The sequence below is a fragment of the Molossus molossus genome, unplaced genomic scaffold (assembly GCF_014108415.1).
Source record: "Molossus molossus isolate mMolMol1 unplaced genomic scaffold, mMolMol1.p scaffold_m16_p_6, whole genome shotgun sequence".
NCBI classification, from domain to species: Eukaryota; Metazoa; Chordata; class Mammalia; order Chiroptera; family Molossidae; genus Molossus; species Molossus molossus.
The window spans coordinates 73,695,867-73,712,511 of record NW_023425399.1 but is presented as its reverse complement, the minus strand read 5'-3'; the positions used below and the strand labels follow the sequence as shown (position 1 = coordinate 73,712,511).

The 16,645-nt window shown below is 40.5% G+C and overlaps 1 protein-coding gene across 6 annotated transcripts in view; it reads left to right on the top strand.

Moving 5' to 3' along the window:
* ROCK1 (Rho associated coiled-coil containing protein kinase 1) overlaps positions 1 to 16,645 on the top strand; it is a 186,881-nt gene that overhangs the window by 113,458 nt on the left and 56,778 nt on the right. For all 6 annotated transcript variants that reach the window (XM_036245219.1, XM_036245220.1, XM_036245221.1 and 3 more), the window contains 3 exons: positions 7,052 to 7,187; positions 9,134 to 9,225; positions 9,324 to 9,570. In XM_036245219.1, the coding sequence (XP_036101112.1) occupies positions 7,052 to 7,187; positions 9,134 to 9,225; positions 9,324 to 9,570 (475 nt within the window). The remainder of the gene's footprint in view (positions 1 to 7,051; positions 7,188 to 9,133; positions 9,226 to 9,323; positions 9,571 to 16,645) is intronic.

Below are 16,645 nucleotides of genomic sequence, written 5' to 3'. Positions count from 1 at the left end.
AGTCCTTTCAGCCTGGGGGTAAGTCCTTCCCATTGATGTGTCAACAGCAATCAAGGCTTAACTACAACAGGAGGGTGTACACAGACTACACAGTGTGTGTGTGGGGGGGGTGCTCCTGGAGTGCCCAGCTTGGGTATCAGCGAGGCTGTGCCATTGAACTCTACAGAACACCTACTATATTATGCCACTCTACCAAGCCTGAGAGATGTCGTAGCTCTACCTAATACATAGAAACAAACAGAGAAAGGCTGCCAAAATGAGGAGACAAAGAAACGTCCTAAATGAAGGAATAGAACAAAACTCCAAAAAAAGAACTAAACAAAATGGAGACAAGCTACCTACTAGATACAGAGTTTAAAACATTGGTTATAGCCATGGCTAGTTTGGCTCAGCGGTTAGAGCATCGGCCCACGGACCAATGAGTCATGGGTTTGATTCCAGTCAAGGGCACAAGGAGGCACATACCTTGGTTTCAGTTCATCCAGGGCCCTGGACAGGGTTGTGCGGGAGGCAACCAGTCAATATGTCTCTTTCTTTCTTTCTTTCTTTTTTTTTTTTTTTATCCTCACCTGACGACATTTTTGCATTTATCTTCAGCTAGAGCAGGAGGGAGAGAGGAAGGAAGCTGGGGGAAGAGTAGTTGAACTTAGAAATCTTTTTTAAAATATATTTTTTTTATTGATTTTAGAGAGAGAGGAAGGGAGAGGGTGGGAGAGATAGGAACATCGATGAGAGAGAACATTGATTGGCCGCCTCCTGATGCCCCCCACTGGGGATTGGGCCCACAACCTGGGCATGTGCCCTGACCAGGAATCGAACCTCTGACCTCTTGGTGCATGGGTCACTGCTCAACCAGTGAGCCACACCAGCCAGGCAGAACTTCGAAATTTAATAGCATATAAAAGGACATGGAAACCAGAAAATGGACCAGTCAGAAATGAAGGATACACTAACTGAAATGAAGAATTTACAGGGAATCTACAGTAGAGTAAATGAAGCCAAGAATCAAATCAGTGATTTGGAATATAAGGAAGCAAAAAATACCCAATCAGAACAGCAAAAAGAAAAAATAAATTTTAAAAAATGAAGATAGTATAAGTAGCCTCTGAAACAACTTCAAGCATAGTACTAATATTCACATCATGTAGTTGCCAGAAGGAGAAGAGAAAGAGCAAAAAATTGAAAACCTATTGGAGGAAACTTCCCTAACCTGGTGGAGGAAGTAGACATACAAGTCCAGGATGCACAGAGAGTCCCAAACAAGATGAACCCAAAGAGGCCCACACTGAGACACATCATAATTAAAATGCAAAAGGTTAAAGACAAGAGAGAATTATAAAAGTAGCAAGAGGAAAGCAGTTACCTCCAAGGGAACTTCCGTAAGACTGTCAGCTATTCAACAGAAACTTTGCAGGCCAAAAGAGACTGGCTGGAAATATTCAAAGTGAAGAAAAGCAAGGACCTACAACCAAAACTACTCAGCAAAGCTATCATTTAGACTCAAAGAACGTGTAAAGAGCTTCCCAGACAAGGAAAAACTAAAGGAGTTCATCACCGCTAAACCAGTATTACATGAAATGTTAATGGGCCTTCTTTAAGAAAAAGAAGAAATATTTTTAAAATTTGAACAATAAAATGGCCATAGTACATATTTATCAACGAATGCATCTAAAAACCAAATGAAGATGCCCTGGTCGTTGGCCTGCGGTCCAGAGAGACCTGGGTTCGGTTCCCACTAGGGGCACGTACCTAGGTTGCAGTTTGTCCCCAGCCCTGGTTGGTCGTGTGGGTGGCAGCCACTTAATGTGTCCCTTTTACGTCGATGTTTCTCTCTCTCTCTTTCCCTTCCACTCTATCTGAACAAAAAACAATGGAAAAAAATGTCCTTGGGTGAGGATAAAAAAAAAACAAAAAAGAAGAAACAGAACAGAAACAGACTCATAGACACAGAGAACATTTTGAATGCTGCCAGATAGGAGGGTGTTGGGGTAATGGGTGGAAAAGATGAAGGCATTAAGAAGTACAAATTGATTGTTACAAAATAGTCATGGAGATGTAAAGTACAGCATATGGCATATAGTCAGTAATATTCTAATAACTATATATAGTGTCAGATGGGTACTAGATTTATGGGGAAGATCACTTGGTAAGTTATATAATGTCTAATCACAGGTGTACACCTAAAACTACTATAATATAGTATGTCAACTATAATTGAAAAATAAAAAATAATTTAAATAGAAAAAAAATTGACACAAGTCATGAACATACATTTTATCAAAGTGAATCACAAGCTCATGAAGAGATGCTCAACATCATTAGCCACTAGAGAAATGCAGATTAAAAAGCACTGTGAGTCCAGCCAGTGTGGCTCAGTGGATTGAGCATCGTCCCATGGACTGAGAGGTTCTGGTTCGATTCCTGGTCAGGGCACATGCCTGGGTTGCAGGCTTGATCTCCAGTAGGGGGCATGCTGGAGGCAGCTGATGAATGTTTCTTTCTCTCTCTCCCTCTCTCTCCCTCCCTCTCCCTCCCTCCTCCCTCTGTCTCCCCCTTCCTCCCTCCCTCTCTCCCTCACTTCTAGTCTCTCTAAAAATCGATGGAAAAAATATTCTAGGTGAGGATTAAGAAAAGAAAAAGCACTATGAGATACTACTGTATTACTATTAATAATAATGTGACTACCAAAACTGACAAGGATGTGGAGAAACTGAATTACTTATACATTGTAGATGGGAATGGGAAATGTTACACCTATTCTGGAAAATAGTTTGGCAGTTGCCTAAAATACTAAAACATGCAACTACCATGTGATCCAGCAATTGAAAGTTTTTCTCAGAAAAATGAAAACTCATATCCTTACAAAAACCTGTACACTGCTACAAAAACCTGTACACTGCTACAAAAACCTGTAGCTTTATTTTTAATAGCAAAAAAACTAGAAACAACTAAAATGTTCTGCAGTAAATCAATGGTTGAGCCAAGTTTGACATATCTGTACCATGGAATACTACTCAGCAACAAAAAGGAATTAATTATTGATAAAACTTGGATGGATCTGTAGGGCATATATTGAGTGTAAAAAGTCAGTCTCAAAAGGTCTATATTTTATGATTCCTTAGTATAATAATCTTGAGTTAACAAAATTATGCAGAGAGAGGACCCATTATTGGTTGCTAGGTGGTGGAAGAACAGGGATGAGTGTAGCTGTAAGTAGTGGTTGGAAGGAGATCCTTGTGCTGATAGAACAATTTTGTTTTTTTATTACGGTGATGGTTGCATGAATCTACATATGAGATAAAATGACATGGAACTATACATACTTTATTACCAGTATCATTTTCCTGATTTTGTTATTGTACTATTGTTATATACAATGTAACTATTAGAGGAAAATTAGTGGAAATGTACCTGAGACCTCTCTGTACTACCTTTGCAGCTTCCCGAAATATAGCATTATTTCAAAATAGAAATGCAAAAACAATAAAAGGAAAATGTCTTAGAATAGGAAAGACTTTATATGATCTGTCAAATTTTGCTAAATCTGAAAGCATCTTACCCAAAAGATTTTTTTTTATTAAATGGGAAAGCCCAGAAAAAAACATATACTATTAAGGTGGTTTTTCCAATGCGGAGTCTTAAAGATAAAAATGAAGCATCAAAAGCGCAGGATATGCTGATAGTGATAACTCAGAAACAGGAGATAAATTTTTTTTAACTCATCTTTATTGTTAAATGTATTACAGATGTTTCTTCCTTTTTTCTCCATTGACCCCCTCCTCCCCAATTCCACCCCCCTCCTGCCTTCCCCACACTTGCTGGTGTCCATTGGTTATGCATATATGCATAGAAGTTCTTTGGCTTATCTTATCCTGCCCTCCCCCACCCCTCCCCTTTGAGGTTCATCAGTCTAACAGCCAGTTTGTACTTCTTAATTTCTTCATCTTTTTCACCCATCCCCCCATCCCAAGCCCATCTGGCAAGCAACAAAAAGTTCTCTGTATCTATGAGTCTTTTTCTGTTCTGCTTGTTCATTTTGTTTGTAGAGTCAATTTTGATAGATGTGTATTTATTGCCATTTTATTGTTCATATTTCTGTTGTTCTCCTTCAAGAAGACCCTTCAACATTTCATATAATACTGGTTTGGTGGTGATGAACTTCTTTAGCTTTTTCTTGTCTGGGAAACTCTTGATATATCCATCAATTCTAAATGATAGCTTTGCGGGATAGAGTAATCTTAGTTGTAGGACATTGCTTTTCATTACCTTGAATATCTCTTGCCACTCCTTTCTGGCTTGCAAAGTTTCTTTTGAGAAATCAGCTGACAGTCTTATGGGAGCTCCCTTGTAGGTAATGGACTGCTTTTCTCTTGCTGCTTTTAAGAGTCTCTCTTTGTATTTAACCTTTGGCATTTTGATGATTATGTGTCTTGGTGTGGACCTCTTTGGGTTCATTTTGTTTGGGACTCACTGTGCTTCCTGGACTTGCATGTCTGTTCCCATCACCAAGTTAAGGAATTTTTCTGTCATTATTGTTTCAAATAGGTTTTCTATTTCTTGCACACGCTCTCGCTCTCTCTTTCTCTCTCTCTCTCTCTCTCTCCCCCCACCCCTTCTGACATCCCTATGATGCAAATGTTGGCACGCTTGAAGTTGTCCCAGAGGTTCCTTACACTAACCTTATCTTTTGGATTCTTTTTTTCTTTTTGCTATTCTAATTGGGTGTTTTTTGCTTCCTTATATTCCAAATTGATGGTTTGCTTCTTGGCTTTGCCTACTTTACTATTGATTCCCTGTAAATTATTTTTTATTTCAGTTAGTGCATCCTCCATTTCTGACTGGTCCTTTTTTATGTTGTTGATGTTCTCACTAAGTTCCTTGAAATGTCTCACCAAGTTCCTTGAGCAGCCTTGTAACCAGTGTTTTGAACTCTGCATCTGATTGCTTGCTTATCTCCATTTTGTTCAACGCTTTTCCTGGAGTTTTGTTCTTTACTTTCATTTCGGACATGTTTCTTTGTCTCCTCATTTTGACTGTTTCCCTGTGATTGTTTCTATGTGTTAGGTAAAGTTGCTATGTCTCCTAGGCTTCGTGGGGTGGACTATTGTAGGTGTCCTGTAGGATCCAGTGGCACAGCCTCCCTGATCTCCCCAGCTGGATCTTCGAGGTACACCCCTAGTGTGGATTGTACACCATTCTGTTGTAATTGAGTCTTGATTGCTGTTGGCACGTGAATGAGAGGGATTTACTCAGGCTGATGAGCTGCAAGGACTGGCTGTTTCCACTGGCCACTGTGTAGGGGCCCACCGCACAGAGCAAGACTTACTTCATCAGGGCTCTGGTACCCACTGAGTTCACTCATTGAGTGTGTCACTTGTGGAGGTGGTTGGATGGTGATGTTTTGATGTGGTCTGAAGCTGTCCACTGGGTGTACTGGCTCTGGGGCAAGGTCAACCACTGCCTGCATTCTATCTGGGGCTTCCCAGCATAAGCTACAGAGTGATCTGTAGATGGCTGCTTCTTGTGCTGGGCTTGGAGGTACCCAGGAAAAGCCAAGTTGTGAATCAAAGCCGGTTGCTTCTAGTGCCAGGCCTGGTGCTACTTAATAAGTATGGGGCTTGCTGAGACCAGATGCTGCTTTTTTGAGAGATTTTAGGGCACTCTGAAGCAGGATCCAAGACAGGCCAATCCTATGGTAAAACCTTTGGAAATAACTTGGGTGGGCCCGAAAGTTGGGAGGGGCAGGGCCTCACGGAATCACCTGGGAGAGGGGCAAACAGTGTGAGCCAGGTTGCAGGAGTCCCAGATATGGCGGCTGTCTGCCACCCCAGGAAAGGGCTCACCAAAGAAACATCAGTCTCTGCCAGCACGTTTGTCCAGGAGAAAGCCTCCTCTCTAGACCTCGTCCCAAGGTCAAACAGCTCAGTTCTTTCCTGTATGTCTCTGGCGCCCCTCAAGCTGCCTCTCCTCTGAGCTTAGAGGGAGCAAGTCCGATGTGCGGGCTCTTTAAGAGGAATTGCCTGTGGCTCCAGCAGCCTCAGCCTCCCTCAGCCTCAGTTTCTGCTGGTTTTTACAGACAGAAGTGATAGGGACTTCTGGCGCTGGGACCCTGAGCTGGGTGCCTAGTGTGGGATGGGGATCCCTCACTCCGCAGGGAGGACCTTCCCTTTCGAGGTGTCCCTCCTGATTTTTATCTGCCACACATGGGTGTGGGACCAGCTGTCCACCCCTCGGCCCCTCCTACCAGTTTCCATGTGGCTGTTGCTTTAGTTTTTCAGTGGTAGGACTTTCTTTCAGCTCGATGTCAGGTGGTTCTGAATGATGGCTGTGTTGTAGTTTAGTTTTCATTTTTATGTGGTTGTGGGAGGAGGCCATACCGCGTTTACCTACGCCTCCATCTTGATCGGAAGTCTGGAGATAAATTTTTAAGCTGTGAAAGTTTGGGTTGTTGTTTTTTTTCCTTTAACTTTTATCTCCCCTGTGGTTTGATTTTCTAAAATAGATATTTCCTCCATTAGTTTTTAGTATGTGTTAGTAGGTAGATACATAGAAAATCTTAGAAAAGGTAAGTTGTTGAGACAGGGAGAAGATTAAGGGAGACAGGGGGATTGGTTAACTTACTGCAAATACTGTAGCATTTGGTGCCATTTGAGCTTTGTACCATTTAATTATCAAATATGTAATTATCTGATCCCTTTCATATTTCATATCTTAAATATAGGATTGTAAATAAACCAAAATATTGGTAATATAATGCATTGTGCTCATCTTAAACTAATAAAGTGACTTTTGATCTGATGGTTTCTTTATATTCGTGAATTTAAAACTCGTTGAATATTTTACATATCTAGTTTGAATAGAGGATGCCCACTGTCTTATAAGGCAAGCTAAGTAATTATGTTATTAGAAAGTTGTCATTAGGAGGTACTATCTGATTTTTGAAACCAAAAATTTATCTTAAGTCTTTGTGTTTTTGTTTTTAGGAACAGTATTCTCTCAAAAAAATGAAGAGTATTAATTGCAATGGTAACTTTTGTCATTATAATTTCAGGGGCACCAAAGAAGAAGTCTAGAATCTACAGTGTCTCAGATTGAGAAAGAGAAAATGTTACTACAGCACAGAATTAATGAGTACCAAAGGAAAGCAGAACAGGAAAATGAAAAGAGGAGAAATGTAGAAAATGAAGGTAAATTGTTACTTTTTTTGAAAAACCCTGGAATTTCTGTCTTAACACTATCCTTGAGGTCTTTGTCATGAGGTTTTCTTAATTTTAGTACCTATGATATATTGTAAAGCCATAATCCTACATCTCATGAGCTAAATACCGATGTCCCAAGATAAATATATAACATATTAAGATCAGCAGTAATGTTTTAGGTAGTGATTTACATCCTTGTGTGCATATTGGAATCTCCTGGAAAGCAGTAAAGAATGTGGATACTAAACTCCAGAGATTCTAATTTAATTGATCTAGACATGTGGCCTGAGCATCAGTATTTTTGTTAAGCTCTCTAGGTACTTCTAACAAGCAGCCACCTTAGAGAACTCATAAACTAGAATTTTATGTTTTAATGTTTGTGTTATAAATGCTCTTAAAATAGCTTTCTCTACATCATTTGAGCCAGTGATTTCACTTTTAAGAATTTATTTTACACACACACTTGTGCACATGCACACTGATATGTAAACAAGGCTAATCATTGTAGCAATTTTTAAAATGGCAAAAATTATAAACAACATAAATGTAATCAATCATATAATAAAATTTGGTATGCCTATATCATAGAATACTATGCATCTTATAAAATAATAAAGTGTCTCCTTAAATGTCATAAAAGAATCTAAGATGTATTTTAAGTGAGAAGAAAAGTACAGATTGTTTAAAACAAGGGTTCTTGTCTATATAGCTTAAATATATGTGTACATATATAAATACACATGTGAAAACAGATAAATTACGTGTGGTTTTTTTAAATAAATTTTTTAAATTGATGTGAAAGATAAAAAGATACATTGATGTGAGAGAGAAATATCTATTGGTACCTCCCATGCGCACCCCAGCTGGGTTGAACCCATAACCTGGGTATGTGCCCTGACTGGGAATCAGACCCAGGACCTTTCAGTGTATGGGATGACACTTCCAACCAACTGAGCCACACTGGCCAGAGCTATTACATGTATGTTTTTATATATTAGGGTATGGATACATAGACTGTCTTATGAAGGATATGCAAGAAATTAGTAATAGTTAGAGCTGGGGAGGAGAGTCAGGGACTAGGAGACACTGTGGAGGCAGAAAGCCTCATTCTATACTATATACCATTTGCTACCTTTGGAGGTTTGAATCATTTAAAAAATAATGAACTATTCAAAGACTTGCACTTTCAGAAATAACTAATATTAAAACTAGCTTTGCCTGGCCAGTGAGCATTGACCCATGCACCAAGAGGTCACTGGTTCGATTCCCAGTCAGGGTACATGCCCAGGTTCTGGGCCAAATCCCCATCGAGGGGCATGCAGAAGGTGGCCAGTGGTTGTTCTCTCTCATTGATGTTTCTATTTCTTCTCTCCCTCTCCCTTCCCCTCTCTCTAAAATCAATAAATAAAAAACAATAACAACTAGCTTTATAATGTTTCACTAATAGATTGACCTTTTAAAGGAATAAAGAATTTGAAATATAACAGTAGAAACAAATCTATTTTTGCATTTTTTGTTATAAAACGATGCTGTACTTTTTGATGAATTTAAAAAGTACTTCCAAGATGAAATTTCACTTTAGGAGTGGACCTACTGTAGCTGACTATTATGACCTAAGACTAAATTTTTTTTTTCCAAAATTTTTTTTTCATTATTGATTTTAGAGAGAGAGGAAGGGAGAGGGAGAGAGAGATAGAAACATTGAAGAGAAAGAACATTGATTGGCCGCCTCCTGCATGCCCCCACTGGGAATTGGGCCCACAACCTGGGCATGTGCCCTGACTGGGCATCGAACCGCTGACCTCTTAGTGCATGGGTTGATGCTCAACCGCTGAGCAACACTGGCCAGGCTAAATTTCACTTTTTTAAATGGGTTTATATGTTTCTTCCATGAAAACTTTGTAATTTCTACATTTTATCTCTTTATTTACTAGTTTCTACATTAAAAGATCAATTGGAAGACTTAAAGAAAGTAAGTCAGAATTCACAGCTTGCTAATGAGAAGCTGGCACAATTACAAAAGCAGGTAAGACTTTGGAATATAGTTTTTAAAAATATAATCAATAAGTTTGATTGTATTATGGTCAAAAACTGATTTTCTTGTCTTTTTTTTTTTTTTAATAGCTGGAAGAAGCCAATGACTTACTTAGGACAGAATCAGACACAGCTGTAAGATTAAGGAAGAGTCATACAGAGATGAGCAAGTCAATTAGTCAGCTAGAGTCCCTGAACAGGGAATTGCAGGAGAGAAATAGAATTTTAGAGAATTCCAAATCACAAACTGACAAGGAGTATTACCAGCTGCAAGCTGCATTAGAAGCTGAACGAAGAGACAGAGGTCATGATTCTGAGATGATTGGAGACCTTCAAGGTAATATTTTTTCTTATTGTGGTAAAATATACATATTATAAAATTTACTATTTTATCCATTTTTAAGTGTATAGTTCAGTGGCATAAAGTACTTTTTACTTTGTTGTTCAATAATTATGACTATCCATCTGTAGAACTTTTTTTTCTTCCCAAACTAAAATTCTATAGCCTTGAAACAGTAGCTCCCCATTATCACTCTTCCCACTCGCTGATTAACACCATCCTACTTTATGTCTCTATGAATCTGTTGTAAAAATGGAATCATACATTTTGTGTCTGTCTTATTTCATTCAAAATTCATCCATGTTGTAGCATGTATCAGAATTTCCTTCCTTTTTAAGGCTGAATCATATTCCATTGTATGTATATATTTTATCAATAGAAGGTAATTTTCTAAATTTTTTATTTGTAATTGTGCTTAAAAACATAAAATTTACCATCTCAATCCTTTTTTAAGTATATTTTTTATCATATTGCCCTCATAAAGAAAACGACCTTGGCAAAACCAGAAATGGTTGGCATTTTTCCTCTTTCAGGATAATGCCTACATTTGTATCATATTATAATTTCTTAACTCTCATGGGCACCCTGTGAGGTAGATAATGTAGATATTTCTAACTTTACAGCCAGATTTCTGAAAACTTAATTTTAAAAACATGCCTAATTTACAAAGTTTTACTCAGCGTGGGACTAATCCAGGCGGAGAGAATTATCACTATTAAAACCTGGGACTTCTTTATGCATTGTTGGTAGAAATAGAAACTTAATTGCAGAAATAGAATCCCATCACAAATAAAGAATTAGGTACTTGGGAAGGTTAGAACTAGAGATATGAGCAGTCTTTGTGAGTCTAAAAGAAAAAAGATTGAGTATAACAGTGAATAAAGGAACAATTTTCATAATGCTAATAAAATTCAGTTTGTTTTAAAAAGATACCTGGTTCTTCCCACTTCTCATATATTTTATATTCCTGCTAGCAACAGCATCTACATTACTTAATCAAACAGATATGCATGGAAGTTGCCAGATCTCTAAGGGAAAAATTGGGGGTGGGGTAGTCAGTTTTAACCTTAGTAACAGGATGGGAACATAGTTTGGGGTCTCATGGGGCTTGATGATTAGCTATAATTCTGTGGAGGGAGGTCAGGGTCAGTTTTTGTGACTGTGGAAACGGAAATTAAGATCTCCCGTTGGTTCTTAGCTGAGTAGTATTGTGCAATCTTATTTCTCAGGGACTAGGCTTAAAATAGATCTAAATATAGTCAAGAAAGTAGCCTCATTATGTATTAGAAAAGCCTCATACTTGACTTCCTTAAATTGCTTTTTTAGGCCTTTTTATATAGAGCCTAACTGTGTGAAAGTCACTAAGTCACTTCATCTGCCTTGTTATCTATAAACCAAGGAGAATAAAATAGGTGATCCCCTATAAATCCTTCAGCAGTCCTTTTTGTTGCTGTTGTTAATCTTCACCCTAGGATATTTTTCCATTGATTTTTTTTTAGTTTGAAAGGGAGGGAGGGAAGGAAGGAAGGAGAAAGAGAGGCATCAATGTGAGAGACACAGACACATCAATTGGTTGCCTCCCTCACAACCCTGACTGGACCCAGGGATCAAACCTGCAACCCAGGCCCTGGCCGGTTTGGCTCAGTGATTAGAGCGTAAGCCTGCGGTCCAGAGAGACCTGGGTTCGGTTCCTGCTAAGGGAACGTACCTCGGTTGCCGTTTGTCCCCGGCCCTGGTTGGTTGTGTGGGTGGCAGCCACTCAATGTGTCCCTTTCATGTCTATGTTTCTCTCTCTCTCTCTTCCTCTCTCTCCCTCCCACGCTATATGAACAAAAAATGGAAAAATGTCCTCGAGCGAAGATAAAAAAAAAAGCCTGCAACCCAGGTAGGTGCCCTTGAGTGGAAATCAAACCCATGACCCTTTGGTCCACAGGCCAATGCTTTAACCACTGAGCCAAACTGGGCTATGCATTTTTTCACTAACTATATAGTTATCTTTAGATATAGCTTATAAAACAAAGTCAAGTTAAATACTTGATTCTTTTATTTTTCTTTATTATTTTTCAGAATGGTAAGTTATATCCCCAGTATATTCCAAAGGTAACCAGTGACATTTTATTTATTTATTTTTAAAAATATTGTTTCTTTATTGATTTTAGGGAGAAAGAGGAAGGGAGAGGGAGAGAGAGAGAGAGAGAAACAATCATGAGAGAGAACATTGATTGGCCACCTCCTTGCATGCCCCCCATTGGGGATTTGGCCCACAACCTGGACATGTGCCCTGACCAGGAATTGAACCGGCACCCTCTTGGTGCATGGGTTGACACTCAACCACTGAGCCACACTGGCTGGTCACCAGTGACATTTTAAAATATATTTATGAACTTACAAATTTTAATATATTTAAATATGTTAGCTCACTGCAATTTTTTTTTTTTTTTTTTTTGGTCAATCCTCACTTGATGTTATTTTTCCAGATAGGGAGCGGAAGAGAAGGAGAGAGAAAAACATCAATGTGAGAGAGACACATCAATTGATTGCCTCATGCACACCCCTGGTCGGGGTTGAGGATCAAACCTACAACCCAGTCTTGTGCCTTGGCTCTAACCACGGAGCAAACCAGCCAGGGCAATAATTTTTTTTTATCCTTACCCGAGGACATTTTTCCATTTTTTGTTCAGATAGAGCAGGAGGGAGAGAGAGGAAGAGACAGAGAGACACAAACATCAACGTGAAAGGGACACATCGAGTGGTTGCCTTCTGCATGACCCAACCAGGCCCGGGGACAAACCGCAACCGAGGTATGTGCCCTTAGTGGGAACCAAACCCAGGTCTCTCTGGATTACAGGCCAACGCTCTTAACTGTTGAGCCAAACTGGCCAGGGCGCAGTATTTTTTTTTTAATTTATAATTATTGTTGAAAGTATTACACATGTCCCCCCCCCCCCATTGACACCCTCCTTCCTGCTCCTGCCACACACACACACACACACACCTTCACCACACTGTTGTGTGTGTCCACTGGTTATGCATATATGCATTAAGTTCTTTAGTTTATCTCTTCCTATGCTCCTATCCCCCTTTCCTCTGAAGTTTGTCAGTCTGTTCCCTACTTCCCTGTCTTCAAATCTGTTTTATTCGTCAGCTTATTTTGTTCATTATATTTCACAAATAAAAGAGATCATGTGATACTTGTCTTTCTCAGACCAGTTTTTTTCACTTAGCATAATATTCTTATTGATGCTCATTTGCGGCCAGTGAAAATCTCTTCAAGTTTAGACAGTGTCCTCGTAGTCCTGGATAGCATTTTTCTTTGTGGTATACCTAATATATTTTCCAGGATCATTTTCTAGTCTAGACCTGAAATTATCTATTTGCCAAGGAAGCCTAGTCCTTTTTGTGGCATATGGCATTTAGAGACTGTAACTTAGATGCTGTGGGTACTCATTGCTATTGTATTGATAAATGTTTGTGGGACAAAGGTAGAAACTACTTGTGTTCCATTGTAATTGCTAATTCATTTATTGTATTGTGATTAGAAACTATTATGCACCAGAATTTTTTTCTGGCTTGGTTCATAATGCATTTTGTTTTATTTTTTGTTCTCAGTGGGCATTTGAAAATTGTGTAGGATTTTTACTTAATATATTTTGGATTTGTTTTTTGGGGAAAAAACCAATAGATCTGTTTTCTTACCTAATCAATCATTTGTCTAAGACTCCTTTTATTCTTTTTCTCTTTAATCTGTCAAATTTTAAAATGCACTTTAAAATTACCACTTTGGGTGAAGATGGCAGCAGGCAGGCCGGAAGTGAGGGTTAGTGTGTGATAGAGTGAGCGAGTGTGAGAGAGTGTGAGAGGGCATGAAGGTGGATGACCAAACCTGAGTAGTGCAGAGCTGCGGAGCAGATAGTTCCTGTGCTGTGGACGGGAGCTGCCGGCCACTGCGGTAAGTGGCTCTTCAGGGCACTTCTCCCTGCACTGCAGAGAGGTCCCACCATTGTGGAAGATCCCGGGTCTTTCCTGGGAGGAGGCAGTGGGAGCGGCTAGGGCCCAGCAACCTGAGCCCTCCAGTACACCTGGCACCATTGGATCAGTGGGCACTCTGTGTCAACACAGATCCGTGCATAGTAGTGGAGCTGCCAAGGTGCTGGTCACGGAAACCGCAGACAGCCCGGATCCCAGCACCATCCCCCATAGTAACATCCCGATCAGAGTTGAGATATATCCCCAGCAACAGAGGCTGGGGAGCAGAGACATCCATCCCCAGGCAACAGAAGCTCAGACCAGTAGCTGAGACCCATCCCCAAAAACTACAGCAAAAACTGAGCAAGAGTTGAACCCCATGGGGCAGCAGCACTCCCCAGCCGCCAGTGGCAGGACCTGGGGCTCCACAGAGGCCTGTGCAGTCCAGTAGCCCACAAGATCAGTGGGAAACTGGAGCCTGAGAGAGACTGGTGTGATCCAGCTGTCCTCCCGTGGAACCTGCAGGGTGTGGGGGCACCAGAGAGGCCTGTGCGACCCAGCAGGGACTGTGCGATCCAGTTACCCGTGGGACCTGTGGGGTGCTGAAGCACCAGAGAGGACTGTGCAACCCAGCAGGGACTGCGTGATCTAGTTACGCATGGGGCTTGTGGGGTGCTGAAGCACCAGAGATGCCTGTGCGACCCAACAGCGACTGTGCCATTCAATTACCTGTGGGACCTGTGGGGTGCTGAAGTACCAGAGAGGCCTGTGCGACTCAGCAGTCCATAACATAGGCATAGAGCCCGGTCCCCAAAGGGTCTCTGCGATCCAGTTACCTGTGGGACCTGCAGGGTTCCATGGCACCAGAAAGGCCTGTGCGACCCAGCTGCACACAAGATAGGCGTACAGGATGTGAAAATGAAGTGGAGTGAATAGAAGCTACGCAGACAATTTCCCAGGACCAAAAGGGAACTACAACGAAAATAAAGACAAATCCTTGGAAAAAAGCAACAGAAAAGCAGCAGGACAGGACCATATAACCAGGGACACTGTTAGGATCTACAGAGGCGTGAGAGGGTGGCAGGCTGGGAGCCCACAGTCAGCAGCAGTCTTAGCTGTGAGCAGCACCCTTGGGGAATAAAGACCAAGCCCGATCCACAGCTCAGAGAGCAGGGACAGAGCGCTAAAATAGCCACAGCCATTCACCTGGGGCTACAGTAGAGAAAAGGCAAACTGGGCTGGAACTCTGTGGAGACACCCGGGATTTGGAGGACACTCAGAGTTTTTGCTGAGTTGTGGCCACAAAGGATGATGGCCAGTGTGCTCCTTCCCCCACCCCCAGAGATTCAGCCTTTCCCAGGTGAGGAAAATAAATGCAAATTGAGGCTCATTAATAACCAGCATCTATCCCACCCTCTGGAAATCCTCTTATGCAGAATACCAGGGCTACATTCCAAGGCACTGAGTAACTGAGACTAGCCACCAGGAAAAATGATAGATAACTGAACCTTTCCTGGCTTGCAAATCTACCCAGGAAAGTAAGACTTGACAGTGGTGTTTAATGTGGGCCCATCCAGGCGCATCCAAACCCAGTAGCGAGAGCCACAAACAGCAGGACACCAACACCCACAGGGAAAATTTTGCAGGCTCCAAAACCCACTGAGATAACTAACGGTGAAACAAAGAAATCCCAAATGAAAGAACTCTATCAAAGATGAGATCAATGAAATGCACCTAGGCAAATTATCAGAGATAGAGTTTATAGCCATGATCTTGAGGAAGCTCAACAGCATGAGTAAGGACATCAGTCCCATGAGTAAAGAATAGAAACATTGAGATCCAACTAATTGGAAATTAAGAATGACATAGCAGAAATTAAGAGCACATTGGAAGGACTAACCAGCAGAGTAGAGGAAGCTGAGGACTGGATCAGTGAATTAGAAAACGGTAGAAAATATCAACCAATCAGAAAATCAAAAGGAAAAAAACAATTAAAAAAACAGGAAGACAGCTTAAGAGAACTGTGGGACAACTGGAAACTTAAGAACATTTGCATTATAGGAGTCCCCGAAGAGGAAGAAAATGAGCAAGGGTTAGAGAATATATGAAAAGAAATAATGACAGCAAACTTTCCTAACTTGGTGAAGGAAGAAGGCATTCAAGTTCAAGAGGCACAGAGAACCCCAAGTAAGAAGAACCCAAACAGGCCCATACCAAGACACATAGTAATTAAAATGCCAAAAATTAAAGACAAAGAGAGAATCCTAAAAGCATCAAGAGATAAGCAACAGGTTACCTACAAAGGAAACCCCATAAGGCTCTCAGCTGACTTCTCAACAGAAACGCTACAGGCCAGAAGGGAGTGGCATGAAGTGATCAGGGTCATGAAAAACAAGGATCTGAATCCAAGACTTTTCTATCCAGCAAGGCTATCATTCAGAATAGAAGGTCAAATAAAGAGTTTTCCAGACCCCCACCCCCAAAAGAAAAAGGCTGAGGGAATATATTAACACCAAACCAGCACTGCAAGATATGCTAAAAGGACTGCTGTAATTAGTAGAAGAAATAGGAAGAAAAATAGAACCAGACTAAACAAAAATGGCAATAAATAAGTACATATCAATTATCAGCTTAAATGTGAATGGTTTTGAATGCTCCAATAAAAAGACACAGAGTAGCTGACTGGATAAGAAAGCATGACTCACATTAGTTGTTTACAAAAGACCCACCTCACAACAAAAGACTCATATAGGATTAAAGTGAAGGGATGGAAACAAATCTTTAAAGCAAACGGAAAGGAAAAAAACACTGGGGTAGCAATACTAATATCTGATCAATTACATTTCAAAATGAAGGCCATAACTAGAGACAAAGAAGGCCACTACATAATATTGAAAGGATCTATCCAACAGGAAGATATAACCATGGTAAACATATATGCAACCAATATAGGGGCACCAACATATATTAAAAATCTTCCGGAGGACTTCAAAGAAGAAATCGACAGCAATACAATCACAGCAGGGGACTTCAACACCCCGTTGACACCACTGAATAGATCCTCTACACAAAAAATTAGCAAGGAAACAGAAACTCTAAATGAAGC